The sequence below is a fragment of the Ailuropoda melanoleuca genome, chromosome 2 (genome assembly GCF_002007445.2).
Source record: "Ailuropoda melanoleuca isolate Jingjing chromosome 2, ASM200744v2, whole genome shotgun sequence".
NCBI lineage: Eukaryota > Metazoa > Chordata > Mammalia > Carnivora > Ursidae > Ailuropoda > Ailuropoda melanoleuca.
In genome coordinates, this window is record NC_048219.1 from 134,302,033 (window position 1) to 134,328,193 (window position 26,161).

General features: G+C 35.8%; 1 protein-coding gene across 1 annotated transcript in view; it reads right to left on the bottom strand.

The window, feature by feature from the left end:
* SLC38A11 (solute carrier family 38 member 11) overlaps positions 1-26,161 on the bottom strand; it is a 49,050-nt gene that overhangs the window by 13,227 nt on the left and 9,662 nt on the right. The window contains 6 exon segments of the mRNA XM_034642192.1: positions 245-362; positions 364-407; positions 1,502-1,572; positions 19,802-19,881; positions 21,872-21,978; positions 25,647-25,712. Of these exon segments, the coding sequence (XP_034498083.1) occupies positions 245-362; positions 364-407; positions 1,502-1,572; positions 19,802-19,881; positions 21,872-21,978; positions 25,647-25,712 (486 nt within the window).

The following is a 26,161-nucleotide window of genomic DNA, read 5'->3' on the forward strand; positions in this document are numbered from 1 at the left end:
ACTTTCAAGTGAAAAGATGGAAGGAGAGAGGGAATGAACTACAGAAACAAGTTTAGCAGTTCAAAAGGGAGAAAATCGGGAAAACAGAAACAGCAAGAGGAGGGAAGGTAGAGAGACAACGGATAGAAGAAATTAGTGATACTTTGAAGTAGAACATTGGGTATGATTGTGCCCAGAAAGAGAAGCGACAGAGCCACTCCATGTGAATAACAAAACATGATGAGAACCAAATCTCTCATTTTACCTTGGGTGAAGCCAGTAAAGGTCAGGTATCCACATGTAGCGAAGAGAGTACTGATAAGTACAGAAGCCAAGGTGGACACGTGGATGATGCGGGACCACTTAGCTACTGTGGGGTCTTCCCAAAGAACCATAAACTAAGAAGCAGTTATGGTGGCAAATAAATGCTGCAATACAAAAAAGAAAAAAAACCAAAAGAGCACCATTAAAGCAAGTGTTACAGGATTTCCTTCTCCTTCGGTGACTGCCTGTGGTTCTTGGTCACGCGGCTTCGAAGAATGAAGAGGTAGACCAGACAGGGGTGGGCAGCAAAGCAAGGATTGAAGCAAGGATTATTGAGCGATAGCAAAGTGATAGGACAAAGCTCTCGAGGAGGGAGGGGCCCCGAGAGGGTTGCCATAAAGTTTCTAAATCTATAGGGGGTTTTATGGGCTTGTTGGAGGGCTGTTTTAATTTGGTTAACTCTCCCTGCACCTGTCATCCAATCAGATTTTTGTCATCTATCACATGGGAAAGGGTGGAGGGTTCCTCCTAGGGCAGTGTAAAATCCTTTTAAGGGTGGTTTTCTTTTAGGGCAGGGGCCCCTTGTCCCTGACTGTCTGCCTTCCAACTATGCTTCATCACAAGCACTAAGGTTCTCTTTTTTCTTCTAAAATTTCAGAGATGTGTGTAACTTTGGAATGCTACTGAAATGTATTTCAAATACATTAATTTACTAGCTATGTCAGAAAAATAACTTTTTAAACAACTTTAGGAATGAGAAATTTCATTCTCGTAAAGCTTATGTGGTCTCTTTGTGTCACTCTCGATATAAACCAGGCCTATCCAACTTTCTCTCCCATTTTCCATTTCCTAGTGGCCTTCCAATCTTAAGGGAAATCTAAACAACACTATATTTTCAGTCCATGGCTTCCTTTCCAATCTGGGTTATAACAGAGTAGCTTTAGACATCTGGCCAATTTGTAATATTTTGTGTGCAAGGTTTTGAATAAGCACATAACACTTGCTAGATTTCAAGTTAAAAAATAAGATGACTGTAATGAGTTTTCTGCATGAAAAAGAGACTCGTCTAAATTAAATCAAATTTTAGTGATGAGTGAGAAAAGTTTGAGCCTAATTTTATGTTGGCACAAACTAGATCATATGCTGCTAATAGGAAGTCTAAAACTTTGGACATCTGCTCTCCAGACACAAATATGAAACTTTTTCATTATACAGAAGACTCCATATTGAGAGAGGGCCTGTGAAATCATATACTCACCAAATGACATCACACCAAGAGCCTGAATGGCATTGGGCTTTGCAAATACCCAAGCATCTTCTGTTTTTGGTCTAGAAGATAAATCAGGTGATTTAATGAATGCTCAAACAAATGCAAGCCTAAGCATGTCAGAGAACAAGAAATGGTGTCACAATAAAAACTATCAGAAATTAATAAGGGGCCCTCATTAATCTTCCTTAATTATAAATAATTTCCCAGGAACGTGCATGTTATGGTTACCTCAGTCCTCTATCATGCATGTCAAATACTTGGAAAGACTTTATTTTCACATATCTAAAATATCCACTGACTACTTAATTTTCTGACTTTATTTACTCACCAATTTAAGAACAAACATTTGTTATGCACTCATCACTGAAGATACTGATTGAGGGAGATACAAACAATAATAATGCAATGTTCCTCCTCAGTTAATCAATATTTCCTTCATTCCCCTTTCACTCATTCTCCAGGCTCATCCTACCCCAGGGAAATGCATAGTTGGCACTACAGTTCACTGAAGAAGGTAGACATGAACTAATATTAATTGAGGATGTACTTCACTATATTCTGGGAATTATCCTCTGATATTTCAATCTTCACAGTAACACTCAAGTATTATTGTCACTATTTAATACATTAGGAAAGTTAATCTCTGGGTGGTGATAAAACTCGTCAAGTTTCCACAGATAATAGGTGAAGTTGAGATTTGCTGTCCATCCCAGTATCTCTTTCACGCTGAACTGTCAGTGGCCTCAAATTCCCCCCTGTGGAAATACTACTCAAAGACGTTTTGGAAATATATGAACTTTACCTGAAGCATCCTATTTCTTAGTGGAATTAAAATACTTGCCAGCCTGTCTATTGGCAGAGCTTGGTCTCCCTAGTTAACATATCCCTGAATAATGGTGAAGAGTCTAGGTTCTGAGATCAGACAGCCTGTGTTAGTCTTCTGCCCCTCCACCTCTTAGCTGTGTGACCTTAGGCAAGTTATGAACCTTTTCTGTGCTTCAGTTTTGATATCTATAAATGAGAGTAATAATAGTAGTACCTAATCCACTGAGTTACTGTGTAAATTAAACGAGATAAAATATATAAGATTTCTGGAAGAGAGCCTTACATATAGTCAGTGTTCAATAACTGGTCACTAATATCTAATATTATCAGCTTATTATGATTATTCATTGTCATTTAATAAAAAGTAGGCAAAACAGCTGAAAGATGTCCAGCTTCCCTGAAAAGGAAAGGCTTGAGTGACATCCAAAAGAATACATTAAGATAGAAGAGGGGAAAAGGGGAAGGAGGGTCATAGAAAGCATAAAGGCAACAGGTGTAAACCCACTTATTTCATAAGTTTGTTATTCATTCTCCGTGGAAAATAGACACACAAAAAAGTCTCATTTGCTTTGTCAAAGTTAGTGGGCTTAATGCATTGTATCTTTTCTTTTTTTTTTTCTTTCTTCCATATTTGAAATGAACAGTTACAGGCACAAAAGAACAAACTAGCCTACAAGGGAGGCCTCAGACTGTTAGGAGGCTTCCTGTGATTCCCGGTTTTTTGAGTGGGAGCTGCTGCCACCTGCTGCCTCCACCATTCTTACTGCAGTGAATGTTAACTGATAAGAGCATACCTGTTAAATTCCAAGGTTATCACGGAAAAAGATAGATTTTGTCCACAGTATTTAAAAAATGACTCAGAAAAGCAGCACTAAAAATTACAGAAACTTGGAAGATCGTAAGCTTTTTAATATGTTTTAAAATATCTACTTTCTCTGTTAGGGTATCTGTACATGATTAATACTCATTTTCCTCTTAAGTACAGATTATAGTGGTGCCCTACTTTTTAGCTCTTTTATTAGTAATGAAAAGTAGGAGTTTGATTTTCATTTTTCTTCCTCCATTCAAGTTTTTAAACTCTTTGCTGGTCCATATGTTGCATTGAATATATTCCTAGAAAGATGGAGTATGAACTGGTACATAGAGATAATTTTGAATTTTTTGTGTTTGCCTTAGTGATGCTGATTTTACTATTTATTTGTTTATTTATTTATTTCATTTTTGAGAGAGAGAGAGAGAGCTTGTGGGGTGGGGGCGGGGGACAGAGGAAGAGGGAGAGAGAGTCTCAAGCAGGTTCCGGGCCCAGCGCAGAGCTCAACTCAGGGCTCCATCTCACCACCCTGAGATCATGACCTGAGCTGAAATCAAGTCGGACTCTTAACCAACAGAGCCACCCAGCTACTCCAATGATGGTGATTTTATAAGATGGAAAATAATAAAAAAAAGTTGTTGCAGATAGGAAAACATGTGCATCCAAATCTAGGGAAAGGGACATTGAATATGGCTTTCTGATATTAATAACATAGCTGGAAATTAGAATTAGTTGCAGAATCAACCAGCTACACACACACACACACACGAGAGAGAGAGAGAGAGAGAGAGAGGGAGAGAGGGAGGGAAGGAGGGAAAGTTCCTTGACATATTTAGAGATTTCTGGAAACTAGATACCCATAATGATTGAGAAAATGAGGTTGTATACTGTTCTGATTTTAGACTATTGATGCTGAAATACAAAATGAAATATCAAATGCAGCAAGCAGTATATAAGAAAAAATCATGAATAGGAAGAGTTTTTCAAATAAATGCAAGGGTTGTTCAATAACAGAAAAATCTATTAATGTAATTCATCTCATCAACAGATTAATGGAGAAAAAAGCTTATGTGCTCTCAAAATATGTAGAAGAGCCTACAATCCAGTATTTACTTTGAAAAACATGCTACGCAAGCTATTAATAAAATAGAACTTCCTTAATCTGATAGGAATATCTACCAAAATCCAACAAATGACACATTTAAAAGTGAAAATTTAGAAATATTACAGTTAAAGTTGGAAACCAGATAAGGATGTTTACTATAACTGCTTCCAGACTATATCACAGGAATTCCTAGTTAATGCAATAAAATAAGAAGCGATAAGATACTTAATCATTGGAAATGGATAAATTATTTGAACACAATAGACATTGTACACAGAAAATTCAGGGGAATTTATTGACAAGCTATTGGAATTAATAAGAGTATTTAGCAAGGTTACTGGATATATGAAATATATATTTGATACATGAAAATCAATATGGTTGAGGTACATAAATAATAACCAATTAAAATGTTTTTTAAGTGGCAGCAGCAATAAAAACACTACGTATTTTAAAAGATATGCATAATTGTAATGGCATGATATAATTGTATGGGAAAACACATATAAATAGAGAGACATACCATATCCATCTATATGAATAGGAGGACTCCATATCATGTAGATGTCAATTCTCCCCCAAATTAATATTTAAATTCAAAGAATAAAATATGATATTCAGGGAGAAAATATTTTTTTAAAAAGCCATAAAAACAACATAAAAGTAGGGGTTGATAAACCTGATAATGTTTGTATAATAAAATAATCCATATACAAAGTTAAAATACAAAGATAAGCTAAAAACTTGGAAATGAGATTTGTTGTACATGTAAGGTACTCCAATAAGCAATGACCAATAGTCAATCGACAGAAAAGAAAATGAGAATAGTCAATAATTTGCTGTAAGTTGCTTACCTTCCTTTATAATCAGAGAAACTCAAATGAAATCCATATAAAAAGGCACTTCACATTTAATTCAACAATAGCAAAATTGATAAATTGCTGGGAAAGGACAACTTGCAATTATTACGGAGGGAACTGTAAATGTAAAACACTTAAGAGAAGAGTTTGATAATGTCTAGTAAAGTTGAAGGTACTCAAAGCTCGTAAGCAAACAATTACATTTCTACATGTATATCCTCGCTGGGAAAGTACACATGTGCACACAAAGATATGGATAAGGACGCTCACTAGTGCATTGTTGATAATAGCCAAACTTTGGAAATGACCTCAATTTCAAGCAATAGAATTGATAGATAAATCCATAAGTAAAACATAACATAAACATAAAATTATGTGACATAAGAGCAATTAAAGGAGTCACTCAATACTAGCTGTATCAAAATGGAAATATATGGCATATAATACTAAAGGAAAAACCATGAGTTATAGAAGAGAATGTGCATTTTTTTTTACCATAGTGGTTATTTATGTATATTTTACAAACATACTAATCAATGCCAGATATTGTTGTCAACACATAAATGCATAGTACAAGCATAAAAGCATAAATACGAATAATTTATTTATTTATTTATTTTTTTTAAAGATTTTATTTATTTATTCGACAGAGAGAGACAGCCAGGGAGAGAGGGAACACAAGCAGGGGAAGTGGGAGAGGAAGAAGCAGGCTCACAGCAGAAGAGCCTGATGTGGGGCTCAATCCCAGAACGCTGGGATCACGCCCTGAGCCGAAGGCAGACGCTTAACCGCTGTGCCACCCAGGCTCCCCATAAATACGAATAATTTAAAACAACTTAAGAATAATAATTACCTCTAGGGTAAGAGAAGTGAATTCACTTTTTTTTAGGGTTTTATTTGTTTATTTGAGAGAGAGACAGAGAGAGAGCATGAGCAGGGTGAGGGGCTTAGGGAGAAGTAGACTCCCGGCTGAGTGGGGAGCATAATTTGGCAGCGGGGTGGGGGCGGGGGTGGTCGACTCCAAGATCATGACCTGAGCCAAAGGCAGATGCTTAACCAACTGAACCATTCCGGCACCCCGGGAAACCTAATTATTTTCTACTGGTCTAAAAAAATTAAAGAAATTACCTAAGAGGTTTAATTTTTTCCGATAGTGTAGGGGCACCCAGGTGGCTCAGTCGGTTAAGTGTCTGCCTTCACCTCAGGTCATGATCCTGAGGTCCTGGAATCAAGGCCCCTGGGATCAAATCGCCCTGTCGGTTCCCTGCTTAGCAGGGGTCCTGTTTCCTTCTCTCCTTCTTCCCCTCCCCCTGTTTGTGTTCTTTCGCTCTGTCAAATAAATAAATAAAATCTTAAAAATTTTGTTTTTCCTACAGTGTAGCTTATGCTGTATATTTCAGTATTGTTTACCACTTGAATTTTCTGAAGGGCAAGTAGAAGAATGGAGGAGTTGAGAATAAAAATAAACAGAAAAAATACTTTGTTAACTTACAAAGAACTATGGATATCAGAGAGTCTACAAAATAAAAAAAAAGGAAAAAAAAAAGAAAAAAAAACCCTAAATAATAAACTGGGAGAAAAAAATTGAAATTGCTATTATGGATAGAGACCTGGCAGAAAAGACATAGATGAGTCATACTGAAATACTATAAAATATGAATCAACTAAATGAAATATAATTTGTATTAAATAGTTAAATTATAGGTTGAGTTCTTTTTAAAAATTTTAATTCACATTAAATTATCTATAAACAGGGAATGGCTTTCAAATGATCATTCAAACGCAAACATTAATTAACATACAACTCTTTTGGAATACTTATTTTGCACAAAGTGAGGCAAGTTTTCTTCTAGAAGAAATCCCCAAATAAGAACTACTCTCCAATTCCTCTTTGTTTTAGATTGTTCTATTGCTACTGTTGAAGTTTATTTCCCTGAGGAACTGAAACCAACTGCATTCACTGGTGTGTGTCTAGAGTTTGCAATGGAAGGCAATAGTTCTGAAATTAGTCCACTGAGGTCAATAGCGTCTCTTCAGCAAGTGTTATTATTACCTGCTGATGAATGGATTAGCTTTTTACCTCTATGTGGTTCCTACCTGCTTCTTTTATTTACTGTGATTATTTGCTGCCTATAGAGCAAACTGTGGTAATATCAATAAAGGACAAAGAAAACAATAATGAACTTAATTTCCTCTGTGAAGGACAATCTTTCTCACGACGAAGACAAACCATATGGGATACAGAAAGCTGTAATGGAAAAAAAAAAACAGGTTTTGAGGTCAGAGAGACTTGGATTTAAATCTTAGCATTATGATATATTAGCAGAGTGCCTTGGGGCAGATTACTTAATGAGACTGGTCTCAGTTTTCTCTGTTCAACAGAAACATTATTAATAATTCTATTTACATATCTGACATAGGGTTAAATGAGAAAATGAATGAGTGTCTTCTATAGTGGACAATCAATATTGGATGAGACCTCCTTCCACTGTCTCCCTTTCCTTAGTTATCATTAAAGTAACAATACATGTCTTAGTCTGCTATAAGGATCTGCAAGAACACCAAATGCAATCTTCATCATGGTGTTCATATTCTTTTCAAGAATGAAGGGACCTTGAGGAAGATGAGCTACTTTACTTAAAATAAACGAATGATTAATCTTGGGAATAGACATACATGCTACCAAATGGGCAGTCATTTGGTCAATAATGATGAAAACATGAAATGATTCATTTATGCTTTGGATATTCACAGTAAATATTCAGTGTTCTATCCCATAGACCAATTTTTTGCACAATTGGGTCTGTCAAATTGGTGCAACCTCCAGATGCATAAGGTCATTTTCGATAATCTCAGGGTACATGGAGCTGCGCACCTCCCTCCAGGGTTTATACCTTAGCCCAGCCATCAGTCTCCCTGGATGAGCTGTAGCTCTGTGTTGATAGGATAAATTTTGCTACAGTGGTGTGGACACCAATGTAAGATAATTAAATTTTTCAATAAAAGAGGGCACTCATTAAACCTGAAGATATTTGACGTCTAAAATGAATAGAGAGGCAAACTGCCTGATTATTTAACCACCAGATAATATCTTAGACTAATTAATTAAAAGAAAGAAAAAGTTTAAAATTAACCTTTTTCATTTTAAAACTTCTATCTATACATACACGCAAGCATGCACACATACACAAATTAAGCGTTATTCTTATTGTTTTTTGTTATATCAATTTCAAATTATAGAAAGAGTTTTGTTCTGTCAGTATTGCTAAGATAAAAGTTCTTCCTTTTGTATTTTTACCACAGAGAAAGATTATGAAAGAATATATTTATATTTTATCATTGGCATTGATAAAATATAAGTACAGTGACATTTACGTTCATATCTTGAACACTTAGCACTACCTTCTTAGAGATAGCCAGAGGTTATCTACCTGATCAGGAAACTATAGAGTTTCACTCTCACGAATTACTTTGAAGTTCTGCATTTTGTTTTAATAAGGTGAAATGGCCTTACACACAGAAAATCTTGAGGCATGTGTGTGTACGTGCGTGTGTGTTTAATAGTTTTTGGATCAATAGGAAATATTCTCTCATGATTTTTGCCATATAGAAGATACAGTAACTTTTGCTGAGTGCAAGAAGGACAGGCAGAAATAATCAATTCCCAATTTTGGGTGCGAAATGAAGAAATACCCAGCAAAACAAGATAAAATCTTAGTTTAGTCATTGTTTTTCATAGCTATCTCTTCCCAAAGCTTTAAATTAAGTGCCAATACAGATGGTAGTTGTTTTTTCTTTTCTTTCCTAATCTCTCAATCCAGTAAGAGTGTAATAGCAGCTGTAAACTAAGAGCTAGAGAAGGGGATTAGATAATCCAGTAATTGGATACATTTTGAGACAGAATTTTCTAATCATCCTCCACCTGTATACGTGTATAGTAGGTCTACTCCATTCATGTCATAGTTGCAGTGTCGGGGAAAATGGAGAAAATAAAGAAAAATTAAAGACATGAGGTCCTGGATATAATGCATCTAACACAAAAAAGAGGTAAAAGGAAGCGTAGAATGACAGTGGGGCAGCAAACGGAAATCAGTCCATTCGGAAAGGAGCAAGGAGGTGGAAGGCTCTGGGAGGGAGGCCTCGAAGAAAAATAATAAGATTTGTAGGTTATCTGATATGTTTGAGCACTTGGGGAAGGAGTAACAAAAATGATCAAAATCAAAAGCTAAACTAAGAGAAAATATTTGCAAAAGACACGTCTCATGAAATACTATTATCTAAACCGTACAAGGAACACTTAAAACTCAACAATAAGAACACAAACAATCCACATAAAAATGGGCCACAGACCTTAACAGACACCTCACCAAAGAATATATACAGATGGTAAATAAGTGTATGAAAAGATGCACCATATCATATGTCAGCAAGGAAATGCAAATTAAAACAATATTGAGATACCACTACACACTTATCAGAATGGCCAAAATCCAGAACACTGACAACACCAAATGCTGGATGAGGATGGGGCGTAAAAGGGACTCATTCATTACTGGAGGGAATGCAAAATCATATAGCCGCTTTGGAAGACAGTTTTCGTGGTTTCTTATAAAACTAACATACTCTAACCATACAATCCAGCACTTGCATAACTTGTTATTTACCAAAGGATTTGAAAACTCTGTTCACGAAAAAACCTGAACAGCAGCTTTATTCATAGTGGCCACATCTTGGAAGCAACCAAGATGTCCTTCAGTAGACTGTGGTACATCCAACCGATGGAATATTAGGAATATCATTCAGTGCTAAGATGAAATGAACTATTAAGCCATGAAAAGACATGGAGAAGTCTTAAATGCATATTGCTTAGTGAAAGAACCCACTCTGAAAAGGCTACATGCACACTGTATTATTCCAACTATATTTCATTCTGGAAGAGGCAAAACTATGGAGACAGAAAACAGATCAATTGTTGCTTAGGGTTGGAGGTTGGGGGAAGGGTGTGACTAGGTGGAGCACAGAGGATTTTTAGGGTAGCGAAAATACTCTGCATGATAATATAATGATGGATACATAGCATTATACATTAGTACAAACCCACAGAATGTACAACACAAAAGTGAACTCTTTTATAAACTATAGACCTTGATGATTAAGATGTACTAATCTGGGGGGCGCCTGGGTGGCACAGCGGTTAAGCGTCTGCCTTCAGCTCAGGGCGTGATCCTGGTGTTATGGGATCGAGCCACATCAGGCTCTTCTGCAATGAGCCTGCTTCTTCCTCTCCCGCTCCCCCTGCTTGTGTTCCCTCTCTCGCTGGCTGTCTCTATCTCTGTCGAATAAATAAATAAAAAATCTTAAAAAAAAAAAAAAAGATGTACTAATCTGGGTCCATCAGCTGCAACCAGTACACCACTCTGTTGGGGGATATGGATAAGGGGGAAGTTATGCATGCATGTGGGTAGTGAGTATACAGAAAATCTCTGTGCCTTCCTCTTAAATTTGCTGTGAACTTACAACTGCTTCAAAAAACTTGAAGTCTTAAAAAAAAAAACAACCTAAACTGGACATCCAGCTAAACATGGTTAAAACACAATCAAAGGGGCACCTGGGTGGCTCAGGTCATGATCCCAGGGTCCTGCAACTCCCTCTCCCTCTGCTGCTCCCCCTGCTGGTGCCCTCTCCTCTCTTTCTCTCTTTCAAATAAATAAATACAATCTTTAAAAAAAATCATAATCAAAACCAAGTGTTCATTCTAGGAAAAAAAAGTACCAAAAGAGAAATACAACAAATTTTGAACATGGTATTATATCTCCACATATTAGGGTATGGCCAAAAGGAAAGATAATTTTTTTTACCTTTTTTTTTTTTTTTTTTGGTACATGAAGAAAAATTAAGATTAGTTGGCCATGGCTATGGACATCCTGTACTCATCTTTTCTTTAGATATATTTCTTTCTTTATTTCTTTAGATATATTTCTTTCTTTCTTTCTTTAGATATATTTCTTTCTTTCTTTCTTTCTTTTAATGTTCTATATTTTATTTATCTATTATAGTATTTTTAAAATTTGAATTCACTTAATTAACATATAATGTATTATTTGTTTCAGGAGTACAGATCTGTGATTCATCAGTCTTATATAATACCCAGTGCTCATCACAACACATACCCTCCCCAATGTCCATCACCCAGTTACCCCAGTCCCCCACTCCCTTTTCCTCCAGCAACTCTCAGTTTGTTTCCTAAGATTAAGAGCCTCTTATGGTTTGTCTCCCTCTCTGGTTTCATCTTGTTTTACTTTTAAAAGGAAAGATAATTTGAGAGAGAGAAATCTTCATCTACTATGTAAGAAAAGAGTGAGAATCCAGAAGTAACAGTTACAAGCATATTATGCAGAAGTAAAGATGTTAATGTCAAAGACATAGCTGAAATATAAAAGGAGTTGATATGAGGCATCTCTATTTCATTAAAAGTCATTTGTAATATTTGACTGTGTAAAAATATGCGAATGTATTCTTTTGGGAAAAAATAAATCCAAATAAAGCAATATCGGGAAGAAGCAGGATCCTATAATATGTCTTACAAAATTTCAAATAGATCACAGCAACATAACAGAGGCTTACTACAGACTTTAGATCATTTAAGGCTCAATGCTTCAAGTGTTTTAATGTATTTTACTATGAACAAAAATAGAAACTGGCTTATAGCAATTTGCAGCCTTGTATGGTAAATTACTTTCAAAAGAATGACTGCTTCCCTTACTCTAAAAAATCTGGTCAGATGCCTTAGTTATATTCTTTTCAGAAACCCTTCGTGGGTGTGGACGTGGATGGGAGTGGGGAGGTTTAGGGGAGATCAATTCACTTTGCAAAATTATTTCAGTTTGGATTCTTGGATTCAGACATTTCATCCTATTTTGAAAGGCAAGCTCCACCTTATCCTCACAACAGCTGATTAGTAATAAGGCAAAGCAGCAGAAAGCAGGTCCTATCAAATATATCTCCAGTCTTCACACATTTATGAAAACAAGCTTCAAGGGGATTGCTTCTGATCCCCAGAACGTCAGACCTCTGTCAGGAGGATCAAACGCCTACCTCTCTGTGGTACCTGCCCAAACTCTTTTGGGCTACACATAAGCACCTCCTGGATCATATAATCTCGGCAGAGCCTGCGTTTTTGTTAAGAAAGATTTATATATTGACCCCTTCAACCAGACACATCCGAGAGTTAAGTGGTCTGGCTGGCACACAAAGGCTCCCCATTTCCTGTCACACCACAAGCTATTAATGACGTAGGTAGGTCTGCCCATTTCCCCAGCTTGGGCATCAACTGACAGCTCCCTGCCACCTCTTTGCTCCCAGCTCATGTTTCTTCTGATTCTCTTCTATAAACAATTGTGATTTATGTGAACATATAAAGCTGTTCAGGAAAGTTCTTCCTGGGAATCACTCTAAACGTCAAAGCTGATTCTTTTTTAAAAAAACAAATTTTACATAAAGCTAATCTTGAATTAAAATTTACATAAAACATTATGCTGATTTTTTTTGCCAAAATATAGTTTTGTTTTTTTATATGAATCATATAAAAAGTTTGTACAACTTGGCACCATAAACCTGACAAATACTTCCTGTTTTCCATTCGGGACACCAACCACTTTTGATTCTTATTCTGTTACCTACTTTTTCCTTTTTTCTCACTATTGGCTCCAATTCCTCTGTGAACTCCTTAAAATTTGGTGTTAACAGTTTCTGTGAGTTGGAATTGAAAGGGCAGAGAGTGGATGAAAGGGGGCACACTTCACTTTTTAATGGAATGAAAACTTGTTAGAATTACGAGTGTTGTTTTGGTTCTCTACTATGTTTGTCGCAAAATGTATTAAATTAAAATACAATGTGAATTTATATTAAAATAAATGTAATTTCAGATGTGAGTTCCAGATAATTATTTTTCAGTGGGTTCTCCTTGGGTTACACCATTCTTCACCTTATGCATTGTTCCTGTACAGTCTTCCAGACTCTCCCTAAACTCAACTTGCATTTCCAAAACACTGAATGACTTCTCCTTCGTTTTTTTCCCCACTCCAAGATTTACTCAAAATCAAGATATTAAAATATTAAACATTTACTATGATTTCCCCAGACCTGCTTCCTCTCCTAGTTAACAACTTAAAAGAAGCTAAGGTCCTTCCTCTATGTTTCTATAGCACCATGCTCATAATTCTATTAAACAGTTTATTGAGTTTATCTTTTATGTGTTTATCCACCCTACCTCACCCCAGTGAATTATAAGAGACCCGCAGAAAGGTACTGTGTTATATTGGTCTTCACAACCCCAGATCCTAAAAAAAAGTGACTGACGCAGTAAGCAAGTGCTAATTGACTGAACACACTCTCCCATTTTCTCCTTTTGATGGTAAGTTCTGGACCATCCAACAGCCTGGTTATCCAAGCTGGACACCTGGGCATCACCTTCCTCTTCTTCCTCCTCTTCATTTCTACCAGCCTTGTGCTTATATTGTTCAGTTGTCTTTTGCCTGGATGCTTGCTATAGATAGCTTCCTTCCAAGCCTTTGCACTTCCAATCTATCCTCTCCTCTGCTGTAAAATGAGTCCATTGATATAGAGAATTGCTCTCCTGCTAAAGAACTTCCAATGCCCCATAGGCTAAAGAACAAATTCAAATACCTTAGCGCTATACATGTAGCTTACCTCCCCTGTTGGTCTCTGCCAACCTGTCTATGATCATTTCTTTGCACAGTCTTTCCAAACTTTCAGCTTAGAATCACCAAAGTCTAGTTACTTCTTAAACACAGAAGCTACATAGGTGGTAGTGACGAGAGAATGGGGGATCAGTGGATTAGGAAAGTACCATCTTCAGTAGTTTTTCAAATGAGGTAATATGGAGACATGACTGTCATCATTAAAACTGTGCTAAAATATATATTTGAAGAGTAATGTAAGCAAAATAGAGTTTTCGAGAAATTCTTAAGGGCAGCACTTTATTTTCATTTGATAGTTCACAAACCAATGGCATTATCCCTCCTCTCTAGGTCCCTCCCAGTGTTAGAACCTTGAACTGCTTCTGCCATTATACATATTTCATGTCTGGGCCTCACACATTTCCTCCAACAATAGCTTCCAACCTCTCTCCACTTTCCTTTTGGATCCAACTAACACTAGTACATTTTTTCAAGCAGCAGATCACATATTCTTTTATATTGAAATATTATTACCTGCCTGCCCAGGTTGGGCTAAGGGTCCTTTCTCTGTTTCCAAGCACTTTCCCATAATTCTATGAATTATTATATTGAAATTATCTTTCAAATATCTACTTTCCCCATCCATAAACTATAGGTATCTAAGGTCAAGGACTGTGCTTTCTTCATCTTCATAGCTTGAATACATAGATGAGTGACTGGCATGAGCTAGATATTTCATAAATGCTTGTTGACTGAAAGAACGGGCTACTCTATTTTTGTTCTCTGGTTATGAATTTATACCACAGACCAGTCTGGCTTCTCGCTGGAAATAACAGACAGGTGGCAAACCTCACTATGGCAGCCATTTATAAAAATAATTGATAATGAGTGGAACAAGTTCTTAACACACAGTAGCCTAGACTATTCCTCCAGCTCCACTAACGTAGTGACTGGACTAATCTTCTCTGAGAATATATTGTCTTGCACCTGTTTTTTCCTATCTGCATGTAGACTTAAGCCAAACGATGGTTCTATTTGTTGCTTCATGTAGGCAATCTGTCTGGTTAAATATACCACTAATTCTAACAGTGTTGCAGAACTTGGGAGTCAAATGATATTTTAGCAAATGAGTTAGCTAATTTTGCTAACATGGAAGTAGGTTTAGGAAAATTTTCTTTGACAGGGAATGCTTTTGCATGAAATTTTTATTGTCCCAGGATAATTTTTAAATTGTCTCATTACTTCAAAATTATGGTTAGTTAATTTCCAAGTTGAATCAACCCAAAGCAGAAGGCCCAAGGGCCCATTGGTTTATTCAAGTGATCATTTGACAGTTTTTTGCTGCAATTCTAATTCTGTGCAGGCACTGTGCTGAATAATGGGTATATGATACGGAAAAAGCAAATGTGCTCCTTGTTCTTATGGAGCTTACAATTGTCTGAAAGGCATAAAATAGAAAAGAAAACAGATAAAAGACAAATAAAGATAATTTAGCATATAGTGTGATTATTTTATTCCTTTGTGTAGATCCCATCTCACTTCCTATGATGAAATTTCCAAATATAACCAACTAAAATATTCAGGTTCTGAACATACCTTTGTCTACCACGATCTCAGATAATAATCTCATCCCTCAAAAAACAGAGCCTACTGGGCATGAAAAATCAAATGCCCTTCATTGGTCTCCAGAATGTAACCATATTTTACTCTCTGTACTTGATCTTATTTTTTCAAAAGGAAGAAGAAGAATCCTAGTTCCTCTTTAAGGATTGCTCTATATTATAAATTCCAACTTTTCAAGATCTCCTGGGGGCTTGGGCTCCATCTTTTGGCTTAGAGAGGAGAGTCTTTCAGAAACTGGAGCCAAAACAGGAAGCAAAGTGAAGTGAGAAAGGAGAAACCATGTCTGATTTCATTGATTAAACTTCTAAACCCAACCAAATCTCAATACAGGAATACCCATGAACTTTAAAGTTATGTGAGACAATACATTTTCTTCAGCTTTAAGCAGTTAGGGTTCTGTGGTTGCTGTCCTTTGCAACAAAAAGGGCAATAATCTAATCATAAAAAATAAATGGCTAGTATTTGACAGAACTAATGATTCCCTTTTTCAAATATGGACTAGTCCTCTGTCTTTACCTATTTTTTTTCTGATCCTTTCTTTAATTCCCTCTAGATCCACGTTATGTATAGCATCATACTGTAGAATTTCAGGACTAAAATGGATAAAGGGTAAAAAAACTAATACGTCTTGAGATCCTTAGGATGGCATATTTTATGTGCATAAATGCCTGCTGAAAGTATGGACACACTTTTTGGAATTATGTTTGGAATACCACATGAAGGATTACAATGCTATAAGAGAAATGTTAGATGAAGAAAAAATAATTGTAAACTTGGACTGCATGCTATCATTTCCATTCTGAGTGTAAAGAATGGAATATTAATGAGGCACAGAATGAAGGTTTCACAGTGACAATGCCCCCAATTGTAGTTCGAAAAAAAGGAGGAACTGTCATTGCATTTTGATACTGGCACAGTTTCTAGAAAGAAATTAAATTGCCTTGCCACCTCAGATTTTAAGAAAGCAAAAGGTTAGAAAATACAATAAAAATGAACATTATTTCCAAAGAGAACTGAAAGTCATTGGACTATAAGATATTTGAAATCATATCAAAAAGCAGAATTTATAGCCTTATGAGTTATGGAAAAGGAAATTGAATTGTGTGTTTTATTTTTTAAAACACAACTACTAAAAAGATGTTTCCATAGCAACAAGGTCAACAGCAGTAGCCATTACAGACCTTCCTCTTTTCTGATAGCGGGTTTAAAGATCTTTTCCAAATACCATTTTAAAAGCCCTATGAAAAAGTACAGCTTTTCTGATCATTCCTCTGAACCAAAAATGAGGGAAAACACACATGGAGTATTGAATTTCTCATGTTTTATGGATTATAAGCATTTGTGGTTGTAATATTTCAGAAAGAAGCCTGCCTGACTAGCTATTATGCCAACCCTTGAACATGGGATTTGATTAGCCTGATTGTAAATCTGGACAAACAGAAGCTGTTTGCCGTAGTATTCAAACAGAAATAAAAGGCGGCACAGCATTAAAAAAAAAATACACACTTCCTTAACATCTAAATATTGAAAGAGTTAAGTAAATAATCCCTGTTATTAGAAAAATTTCAAAGGCTCAGATGAAGTCTGATATCACTGCTAGAGGAAGGTTAGAAAGATACAGGCCACATATTGTTTACAACAGAAATTAATAGCTCTTTGGCCATAAAATCAATTCACTTAGCACCACCAGGAAGTGGCCTCTCCTTCCTCTTTCCTTTGTATCAAGATAGGCTTGCCTATATGACAGTCATTTGTACTGCCTTATCTTCCCCACTGAACGGTGAGGCCCCTGAGAGCAGAGATACTTTCTCTTTGTATTCACAATAGTATCTCACACCACATGTTGCATAAAAAAAGGTACCAAAACAATAAGTGAAGACTGAATCATGAAAAATAATGGCACAACAGTGCCTAAAATAACACAAAATCTATGGTCTATTTTTAGAAATGATATGTCAGTTCAAATGTGTACTCATGATTTTAATCTCTTGAAACCAAGAGGTTCTAGATGCTTGCTCACAGGCTCACAGCTGTTCAATAATTATTTGGTTCCTAGACCAAGTCCCTCAGAATCTCTGCAGGTGGGCCGTGGCATCAGTATTTTTTAAAGCTACTCAGGTAATTCTAACGTGATGCTAGAGTTGAAAATCATTGTTTTAAACTTTCCCCTTGGGGCTCAGTTAATGATTAATTTATTAATCTCCAACTTTTAGTTACTTGGGTTTTTTCCTCAATATTGCCTCACAGTGCTATATTTGCCAAATCTATAAGACCTTTTATTATAACCTAATAATTTATTCTCTAGAATCACTTTTTATAATAAAAGCTCAATTTAAAAAGTTCTGCCTTGGGACGCCTGAGTGGCTCAGTTGGTTAAGCGTCTGCCTTCAGCTCAGGTCCTGATCCCCAGGGTCCTGGGATAGAGCCCACATCGGGCTCCCTGCTCCGCAAGGAGCCTGCTTCTCCCTCTCCCTCTGCAGCTTCCCCTGCTTGTGCTCTCTCTCTCTCTGTCCAATAAATAAAGTCTTAAAAAAAAAGTTCTGTCTTACACAATTAAAAACATTAACCAACAATTACTGTATTGTATTGTATTCTGTTCAATATACTTATTAGCTTTTTGTTGCACAAATTCAGCTTTTGAAAATCAGAGATGAATACAGTATCAATAGATACTAAATAAATGTCAGTAGAATTTAGCATATGCTTTTGTGCTTTTATCCTTACCTTTTCTGGGCCGGGAATGCCTTTTACACTTTCATCTATCTGAAAAAATTCCGATTCATCTTTCAAAACACCCAGATCGTATTTTTTTTTTCCTCCAGGAAGCCCTCCCTGATTCAGACAAACTATTGAGCGCTCTCTTCCTTGGCGCTGCTCCTGCTCTAATGCTTCTGTTTTGCACTTCTACTGCACTGCTGTTTCTTTTTCTTCTGTTTTGTTTTTACAATGTTCACTACTTGATTGTGAACAACTTGCAACAGGTGCTGACTTAACGCCTCTCTGCTCTTTTTCTCTCAGGGTGCAGCAAAATAGCTAGAAACAACAGGCATTCAGTAAGCGTTCACTAAATGAGAGAATAAATGGCCGCAGTGGAAGAAACTGGGTGCGTTTCAAAACTGCTGTTGCTAAGGATTGAATTGCATCCCCTCCAAAAATTCATATATTGAAGCTAGAGGCCCTTTGTGATGGTATCTGGAGATGGGGACTTTGGGAGATAATTAGGGTTAGAGGAGGTCTTAAGGGCAGGGCATTCTTGATGGGATTAGTGTCCATATAAGTAGAGATACCTGAGAGAGCTTGCTGTTTCTCTCACTGTCTGCCCTGCGAAGAAGACACAGCAGGAAGGCAGCTTTTTGCAACTAGGAAGAGACCCCTTACCAAAACCTGACCATGCTGGCGGCCTCCAGAACTATGAGAAAATAAACTTCTGCTGTTGAAGACCTCTATAGTATTTTGTTCTGGCAGCCCAAGCTAATACAACTACTAACTGGGATTCAGTTAGCTGAAGACAACATTAATATAAACATGATAGGTATTTATGCTTTTCTCTTTTATTTCAATCCTTTAAAAAAATAGGTGTTTTTTTTCAAAGTAAATTTAGATCAAATGCAATTAGACAAGATGTTTCATAATTCCTTCCAAATAACTTTGAGGCATAATTTTTGGAACTTTCTTGGTAGACTAAAAAGCCAGACATAAGCACATGAAGTTGAAAATAACGTGATCTTGCAGAACAATTAACCAATAGAAAAAAGAAGTTACCTTGGGAACCACGTTGTCACAGATAGTTATTCAACAGGTTTCCTTTCCTTTCCCCCTCACAGGTAACATTCACAGCTATCACCATCAGTTCACAAATGACAAAGCATTTTAACGCAACATAATCAAAGAAAATAATCTTAGTAGAGAATAAAGGGTGGTTTGCAAAGTGATTATGTATCCTGTAATGGAGAAAACTTCCACTATATTCTTTATTCTTCTCATTTCAGCCTATGTTGGTGAAACTTTGTTAACAAATCCATCTCTGGGGTAGTTATAAAAATTTCTGCCATTTACCATTTTCGCTCCCAAGCGCTCGACTTCGTTCCTATTTCTCACTGTTCAAAATCTCTTCCTTATTCTAATTCTTAGGACCAGTAAGTAAACTGAGTAAACTCAGTTTAATCTCATCAGCCATGCAGCAGCCCAATGAAAAATGCCTGTCTACTTAGATGTAATTATCTTCTCTCATTTTGTCAAATACTGAAGATAAACGGTGCTTCTGGTACCATGATTACTTTATATTTTGGCATTTACAATATGTCATATAAGTATTTATGCAAAGGCTATAAATTAAAGACTAACCAATAGAGCAACAAAACTTACATGTATGGACCCAATGAGACTACCCTTGCTATTACAATTCCAAGAATCAGAGTTGTTAAAACTGTTGAAAGAAAAGAGATCTGCAAAAGAAAATGTAAAGATATTGTCAGTTTGGAAGAGAGATTACTATATTGAAAATATTAAGTGTTTCTCTTTTTACATGAGTAAACATATATACAACTTTTGTTTATACAATCCTATAGTAGTTTTTTCTTATAGACTGTTGTTGATAATCTCAGGCATGTAACTTTTTATCAGACCATAGTATTATTTTTTCCCCCAAATAGGAAGGCAAGTATCATATATGACTAATCTTGCAACATGGCTTTAATTTTTTTAGTGGCTTACTGTATAGAATACAAAACTGGCGATTTTTGTTTAGAAAAGTCAAAGGGAAATTGTTTTCTTTTTTCTTCAGGTCCTATTTTGGTGTTGACTTGTGCTGTTTTTCTATCTGTAATTGCTCCTTCTGCTTCTGTCTTTACCTTACCCCCTCCCTATCAAGACAGGATCCCCCCCCCACACCCACTCACACATATTTTTGGGGTGCATCTCCTTTTTTCTTTCTGTTCTCTAGCTCTGTTAGTCTATTTTTCCTATTTGATTTTACCCTTTGGTCTGTGCTTCTAAAGTCTTTTTTTTTTCCTTTCTATCCTGTCACTATTTCAGCTAGTTAAAATATAAACTGGTCTGTGCGTATATGTGATCTGTGCACATTATTAGGTCTGTGTTTTTGTCTTTAATTTTTTAATGGATGAGCACATTTTAGACTTCTTTCTCTAATAAGAAAAACATAATGTAAAATTGCTTTTATTTCATTTAGTTATCATTAACCTTGTTTCCCGGATTGTTAGTTTTTAACTAGAAAGGAGGTTCTGTTATGAATCCCGAGGATGGGATTTTTAAGTAACACTCCCAAGGTCACATGGCCAAAAAATGGGAGAGGGAAAATTCAAATGCAAGCCCCCTAACTCCAGATCAGGGCTCCTAACTACTCTGGGTTTGCTCACTGGGAGATTTATTTAAATATTACAGTATGACACTTTTAAGGGACACGTCGGTAAAAATGTTCAGGTATTAATAATATGATAGAATATTAGCTTTCTTTTCATAAATGCCAGGCCTTCTGCTCTCAGAAGATAACATTTATGTCTACAACACGTGAAATGGAAAATTGTTCAGCCATTTCAGATAATTCACAAAAAAGCTGCTTTTGATAGACTCATGATTATTTCTGCAAGTCTGTTAGGGAACAAAGGTAGAGTGGTCAGAATACTTTGGAATATCATCTCCACTCTCAGCTTTACCTGGAAGGACTGTGGTAAATAGGATCCATAGCAAGATCCTTAAGGAAGGATCCATGACTGTGGATACACATGAAACATCACAGTGAAAAGCAAAATTCACTTGCCTGTTGGACTTTTCAAATTAGAACATAAAAATATATAAATAACTCTTTTTAAAAATTTTTCATCAGAATGCTTGGGACAATGTAAATATAATGCCAATAATATTTTGTGTAAAATACAAATACTCCAACTTGAGGGTAAGGAAATAAACATACAGGTAGATAAAGGCTAATGTATGCAGATGAGCCTACATGGTGAGTTGAATAATTTTTTGGTTGGTTTCATTAGAAATGCATCATCACTTTCTTTAGCAATAAGAATCGTATACACTGGCCGAATTTTCATGAATTAATCAATGACACATTGATATTTAAATTCACTGGATGAAACACACTATAGTTTAAAAAATTTTTTGAGCCAGTGAAGAGATTCATCCATACGTCTTAAACTTAGTCTAACTTTAAATTGTTTAAACTACTATCTATAAAAAAATGATACAACCTTTTTTTTCAGTAAATTAGACTTGGTGTAAGTATAGTTCTTTTTATTTTCTAAATTGAAAGTATGGTGTCTGACATCAGAGTATCTACCTTAGAAAGAAAGGTAAGAAAGAAACTAAGATAAATACTATAATTAAGAACTTGGCCACATAGACAGTAGTTTGACAAAATCAGTGCAGGTAACAAAGTGCATTTCTGAGCCTTTTTAAGATGTAAGTTACCTTTCCAAGCTTCGCTATATCTCGATACAAGGACAAAGGCAGGGTAAAGGCAGCCGTGGAAAGCACAATAATGAAGTGGCGACCAATAAGCAAGTTTTCAGGGTCAACTAAAACATAATAAATATTATAAAATCTTTATAGGTATAAATTAAGACACCAGCAATACAAGTAAACAGTCAAATATTTAAGTGCAAAAATGACTTAAATAACTTCAAATGTTATCTAAATGACAAAGATTTTGAGTAAATAAATTCCATAAAACCATGTAAAAATAGAAATAATTCACAAAAATGTAAATACAAAATAACTTAAGGATAAACCTATAGTTCAAATAATCTTATAATATTTTGCATTCCAATTATTTTAATAGCCTCCTAATCCGTTTTTCTGCTTCTACCCTTCCTTTGTCCCCTTAGAGTATACTTTCATACTCTGTACCTAGGAGGTACAGAGATCCTTCCCCAAGGCTAAAAACATGATGTCAGTCTGTCCAAAACCCTCTCATGGCAAATCCCTTCTGTAGGAAGTAAGCTACATCAGGAGAGGGTATGTTCTGAGGCTTTTTTTTTTTTTTTAACTTCTATATCCTAGAGAGACTTGAACAGTAGAGCTTGAAAATTCAAGACTCAAGTTTTAGGGGCACCTGGGTGGCTCAGTCTTTAAGCGTCTGCCTTTGGCTCATGGCATGATCCCAGGGTCCTGGGATCGAGCCCCACATTGAGCCCCGCATCAGGCGCCTTGCTCCACTGGGAAGCCTGCTTCTTCCTCTCCCACTCCCCCTGCTCGTGTTCCCTCTCTCACTGGCTGTTTCTCTCTCTGTCAAATAAATAAATAAAATCTTAAAAAAAAAGACTCAAGTTTTAGATTAAAATATTCTATTTCTATACTTTTGTTAAGAAAGAAGAGGTTTCCCTGAAGTGCAGTAGACAGAAGCAATACAGAAAACTAATTGGGAAGCTCTGCTGAAACCAGTATACCCTACAGAGTCTTGGTTGTCACAATGAATACATAATTGTGTGTGTGTTGGGGGTGTGTGTGTGCATGTGTGCCTATCATCACATATAAGCAAAAGATGTAAACATAAGGGGCACCTAGGTGGCTCAGTTGGTTAAGCGTCTGCCTTCGGCTCAGGTCATGATCCCAGGGTCCTGGGATTGAGTCCTGCATTGGGCTCCCTGTTCAGCGGGGAGTCTGCTTCTCCCTCTGTCTCCTGCTCCCCCTGCTTGTTCTGTCTCTCTCTCTGACAAATAAATACATAAAATCTTTTTTAAAAAGTTGTAAACATAAAATAAAACATACTTATAATGATTTATATGTTTTTAAGGCTGTGCTAATCACAGTATTAACTTTGGGAGCTATATATCTATTCCAAGGAAGATACCACTGCTTACGTTTTTTAGCTCATATTGAATTCCTTCAGAGATCATATGATTATGTTTTTGAAATGTCCCCACTGGTACCATGTCTTTGTTCATAAATTTCTGCAAAGTCTAAGGTCCGTAGAATAAGTGAGTGAGTTTAAAAAAAAAAAAAGAAAGAAAGCTATTACCGGGAAAAGTAAATGAGGCTAATTTTCTTACATGGTTAATAAACTAACTTGCAGGGAAGTTCCCATATGCAGATTTGAAGTAGTATAAATGTGACACACACGTACGTACTGTAATAAAACAATCATGAATATTTGCTTCACTCAGATATGGCTAAACAATCAACATAAAGTTGCGAATCAAAACACTAAAATAGGAAGTTCAAGTTCCAGAAACCTTGAATTCAACTATTTACATATTTTTGGTAAGCATAACTTGAATTAAATAATTTGTATATTTGTTTCTGTTTACCCTTTCATATCATTTGCTTTACCAATATGTTTGATACAAAACATAGATTTCCGGGGCGCCTGGGTGGCACAGTCGTTAAGCGTCTGCCTTTGGCTCAGGGCATGATCCCAGTGTTCTGGGATTGAGCCCTGCATCAGGCTCCTCCGCCGGGAGCCTGCTTCTTCCTCTCCCACTCCCCCTGCCTGTGTTCTCTCTCACTGGCTGTCTCTCTCTGTCAAATAAATAAATAGAATCTTAAAATAAAATAAAATAAAATAAAATAAAATAAAATAAAATAAAATAAAAAGGATCCAATGATGAGATCGTCTCAGAAAAATACACCTGAATAAGCATTTTAAGTGAAAATAAAGTGATAAAAAGATTTTTTCCAAATTAACATATGCTCCTTTGAAAAACCAAACAACAAAGGAAACAAAAAAAATCTCATGAATCCTGCAATTAAAAGATAATCACAGTTTACATTGAATATATTTTTTCTTGTTTTTTCCGTAGTTGTTTATGAAAATAGAAAATTTACATAATTAGGTCATATTTTATATATGACATTATATTCTTTGCATTTTTCCTTAGCATTCTATCCACTCACATGATCTCAGTTTATGAAAACATGATTTGTAGTTGGGGGCTAGAACGGAAGCTGCTGCTAAGAGCTAACAGTGTTGGGCAAGCCTACTATATGCCAAGCACTGTCTATATTGCCTCTGTTGTTTCACACAATAATTCTATGAAGCAGGTGATACTCCAGAATTTAGAGATGAAGAAACTAAAACTCCAAGAGGGCATTAACCTTCTCAAGGTCACACAGCAAGCAAGCAGTGGGTCTGTTATTTAATGGTCAAGTCTCCCTGATTTCCGTTTCTGCTAAACTCTGTGAAAGGAATAGGTGCAATTTCTAGTTTTAAGGTGGTGTTTTTTTTTTTTTAATTTTGGTTTGTATGTCTCTAGAAGGAGTGATTCTGCACTAAGAGGAAAGGTGTTTTTGCATCACTCTCAACTATGATAACTATAGAGTAGGTGAGAAACTCTTCAAAACAAAAAGATTCATGATCTCTGAATTATTCAAATTGCCGTAATATGCTGAAAGGTTGAATAGGGAATGGGGCTGTGGCACATGTTGAAAAGGTCTGCTTGAAATGTTCATAATGGTTTTTCAGAATCATGCCAAATGAAACAACCCAAATGTCCCTCCACTGAGGGACAGATAAACTGTTGTACTTCATATGATGGAATACGCCTCAGCAATTAAAAAAAAAAAAAAGCAAACTACTGATACTGATTCATTTGGATGAATCTCAAATGCACTATATTAAGTGAAGGATGCTAGACTTGAAAGGCTACATGCTATGTGATGCCATTTATTTGTCATTCTGGGAAAAACAAAACTAGGGAGAGAAATCAGATCAGTGGTTGCCAGGAGCTGTAGATGAGGGAGGGTTTGACTACACAGGGAAATAAGGAAAATTTTGAAAGGTGGGTGATGGAATTGTTCTGTATTTTGATTGTGGTTGTGGATGTATGACTGTATGCATTTGGCAAACTACATGTTACACAATTAAACATTAAAAAGGGCTAATTTTACTGTATTAAATTATACCTTAATACAAATAATGGAGAAAAAACGTCAGCTTGCTTATTTTAGAAATGGCATAGTAAAAAGAGTACATGAAAAATGTTACTACGTAGAGTTGGTGATATGTAGCATAAGATTTAAAATACAAAGTATTTTAAGAATATGAATAATAATGATATCCTTTAAACAGCTAAATAAGAACTAAATTATCTATAAAAGTAGATTAATGCTTTAGGATCAGAATGGATCATGGGTATTGCCAGATACTTGAAGTCATCCAATTCTTCCACTTGCAAATATTTTGCTTATAAATTATTATGACCCACATCAACTATGAATAATACATAAAATAAATACATTGACTCACCTCCTGGGATTCTTTGGAAAATTTTGCTCAAGGTATCTCCAGTTATTATGTTGTAACTTATCATAGCTAAAAACATAATTAAAACAATATAGTCACCAAGAAGCCATCGCATATTCCATCTTGAATATTTTGATTTTTTCTTTTTGCATTTAGCACTTTTATTTTTTTTCTCCAAGTTTTCATTAAAATTCCAGTTACTTAACATACAGTGTAATATTAGTTTCAGGTTTAGAATTTAGTGATTCATCACTTCCATACAACATCTGGTGCCCATCACAAGTGCCCTCCTTAATACCCGTTAACTATTTTGAAAGTAATCAGTTATTCCCAATGATTAGCATAATCCTACTTCTTTCAATATATATTGTGATTACAAATATGTATAATTTCAAAAATAACTAGACAGCAAATATATGGGAGAATATCAATTTATATTACAAAAACATTTTCACTTCATGAATTGATTCTTTCCAGAACAACTTTAAATAATAGTGAGTTTCCATTGTCATTTAAAA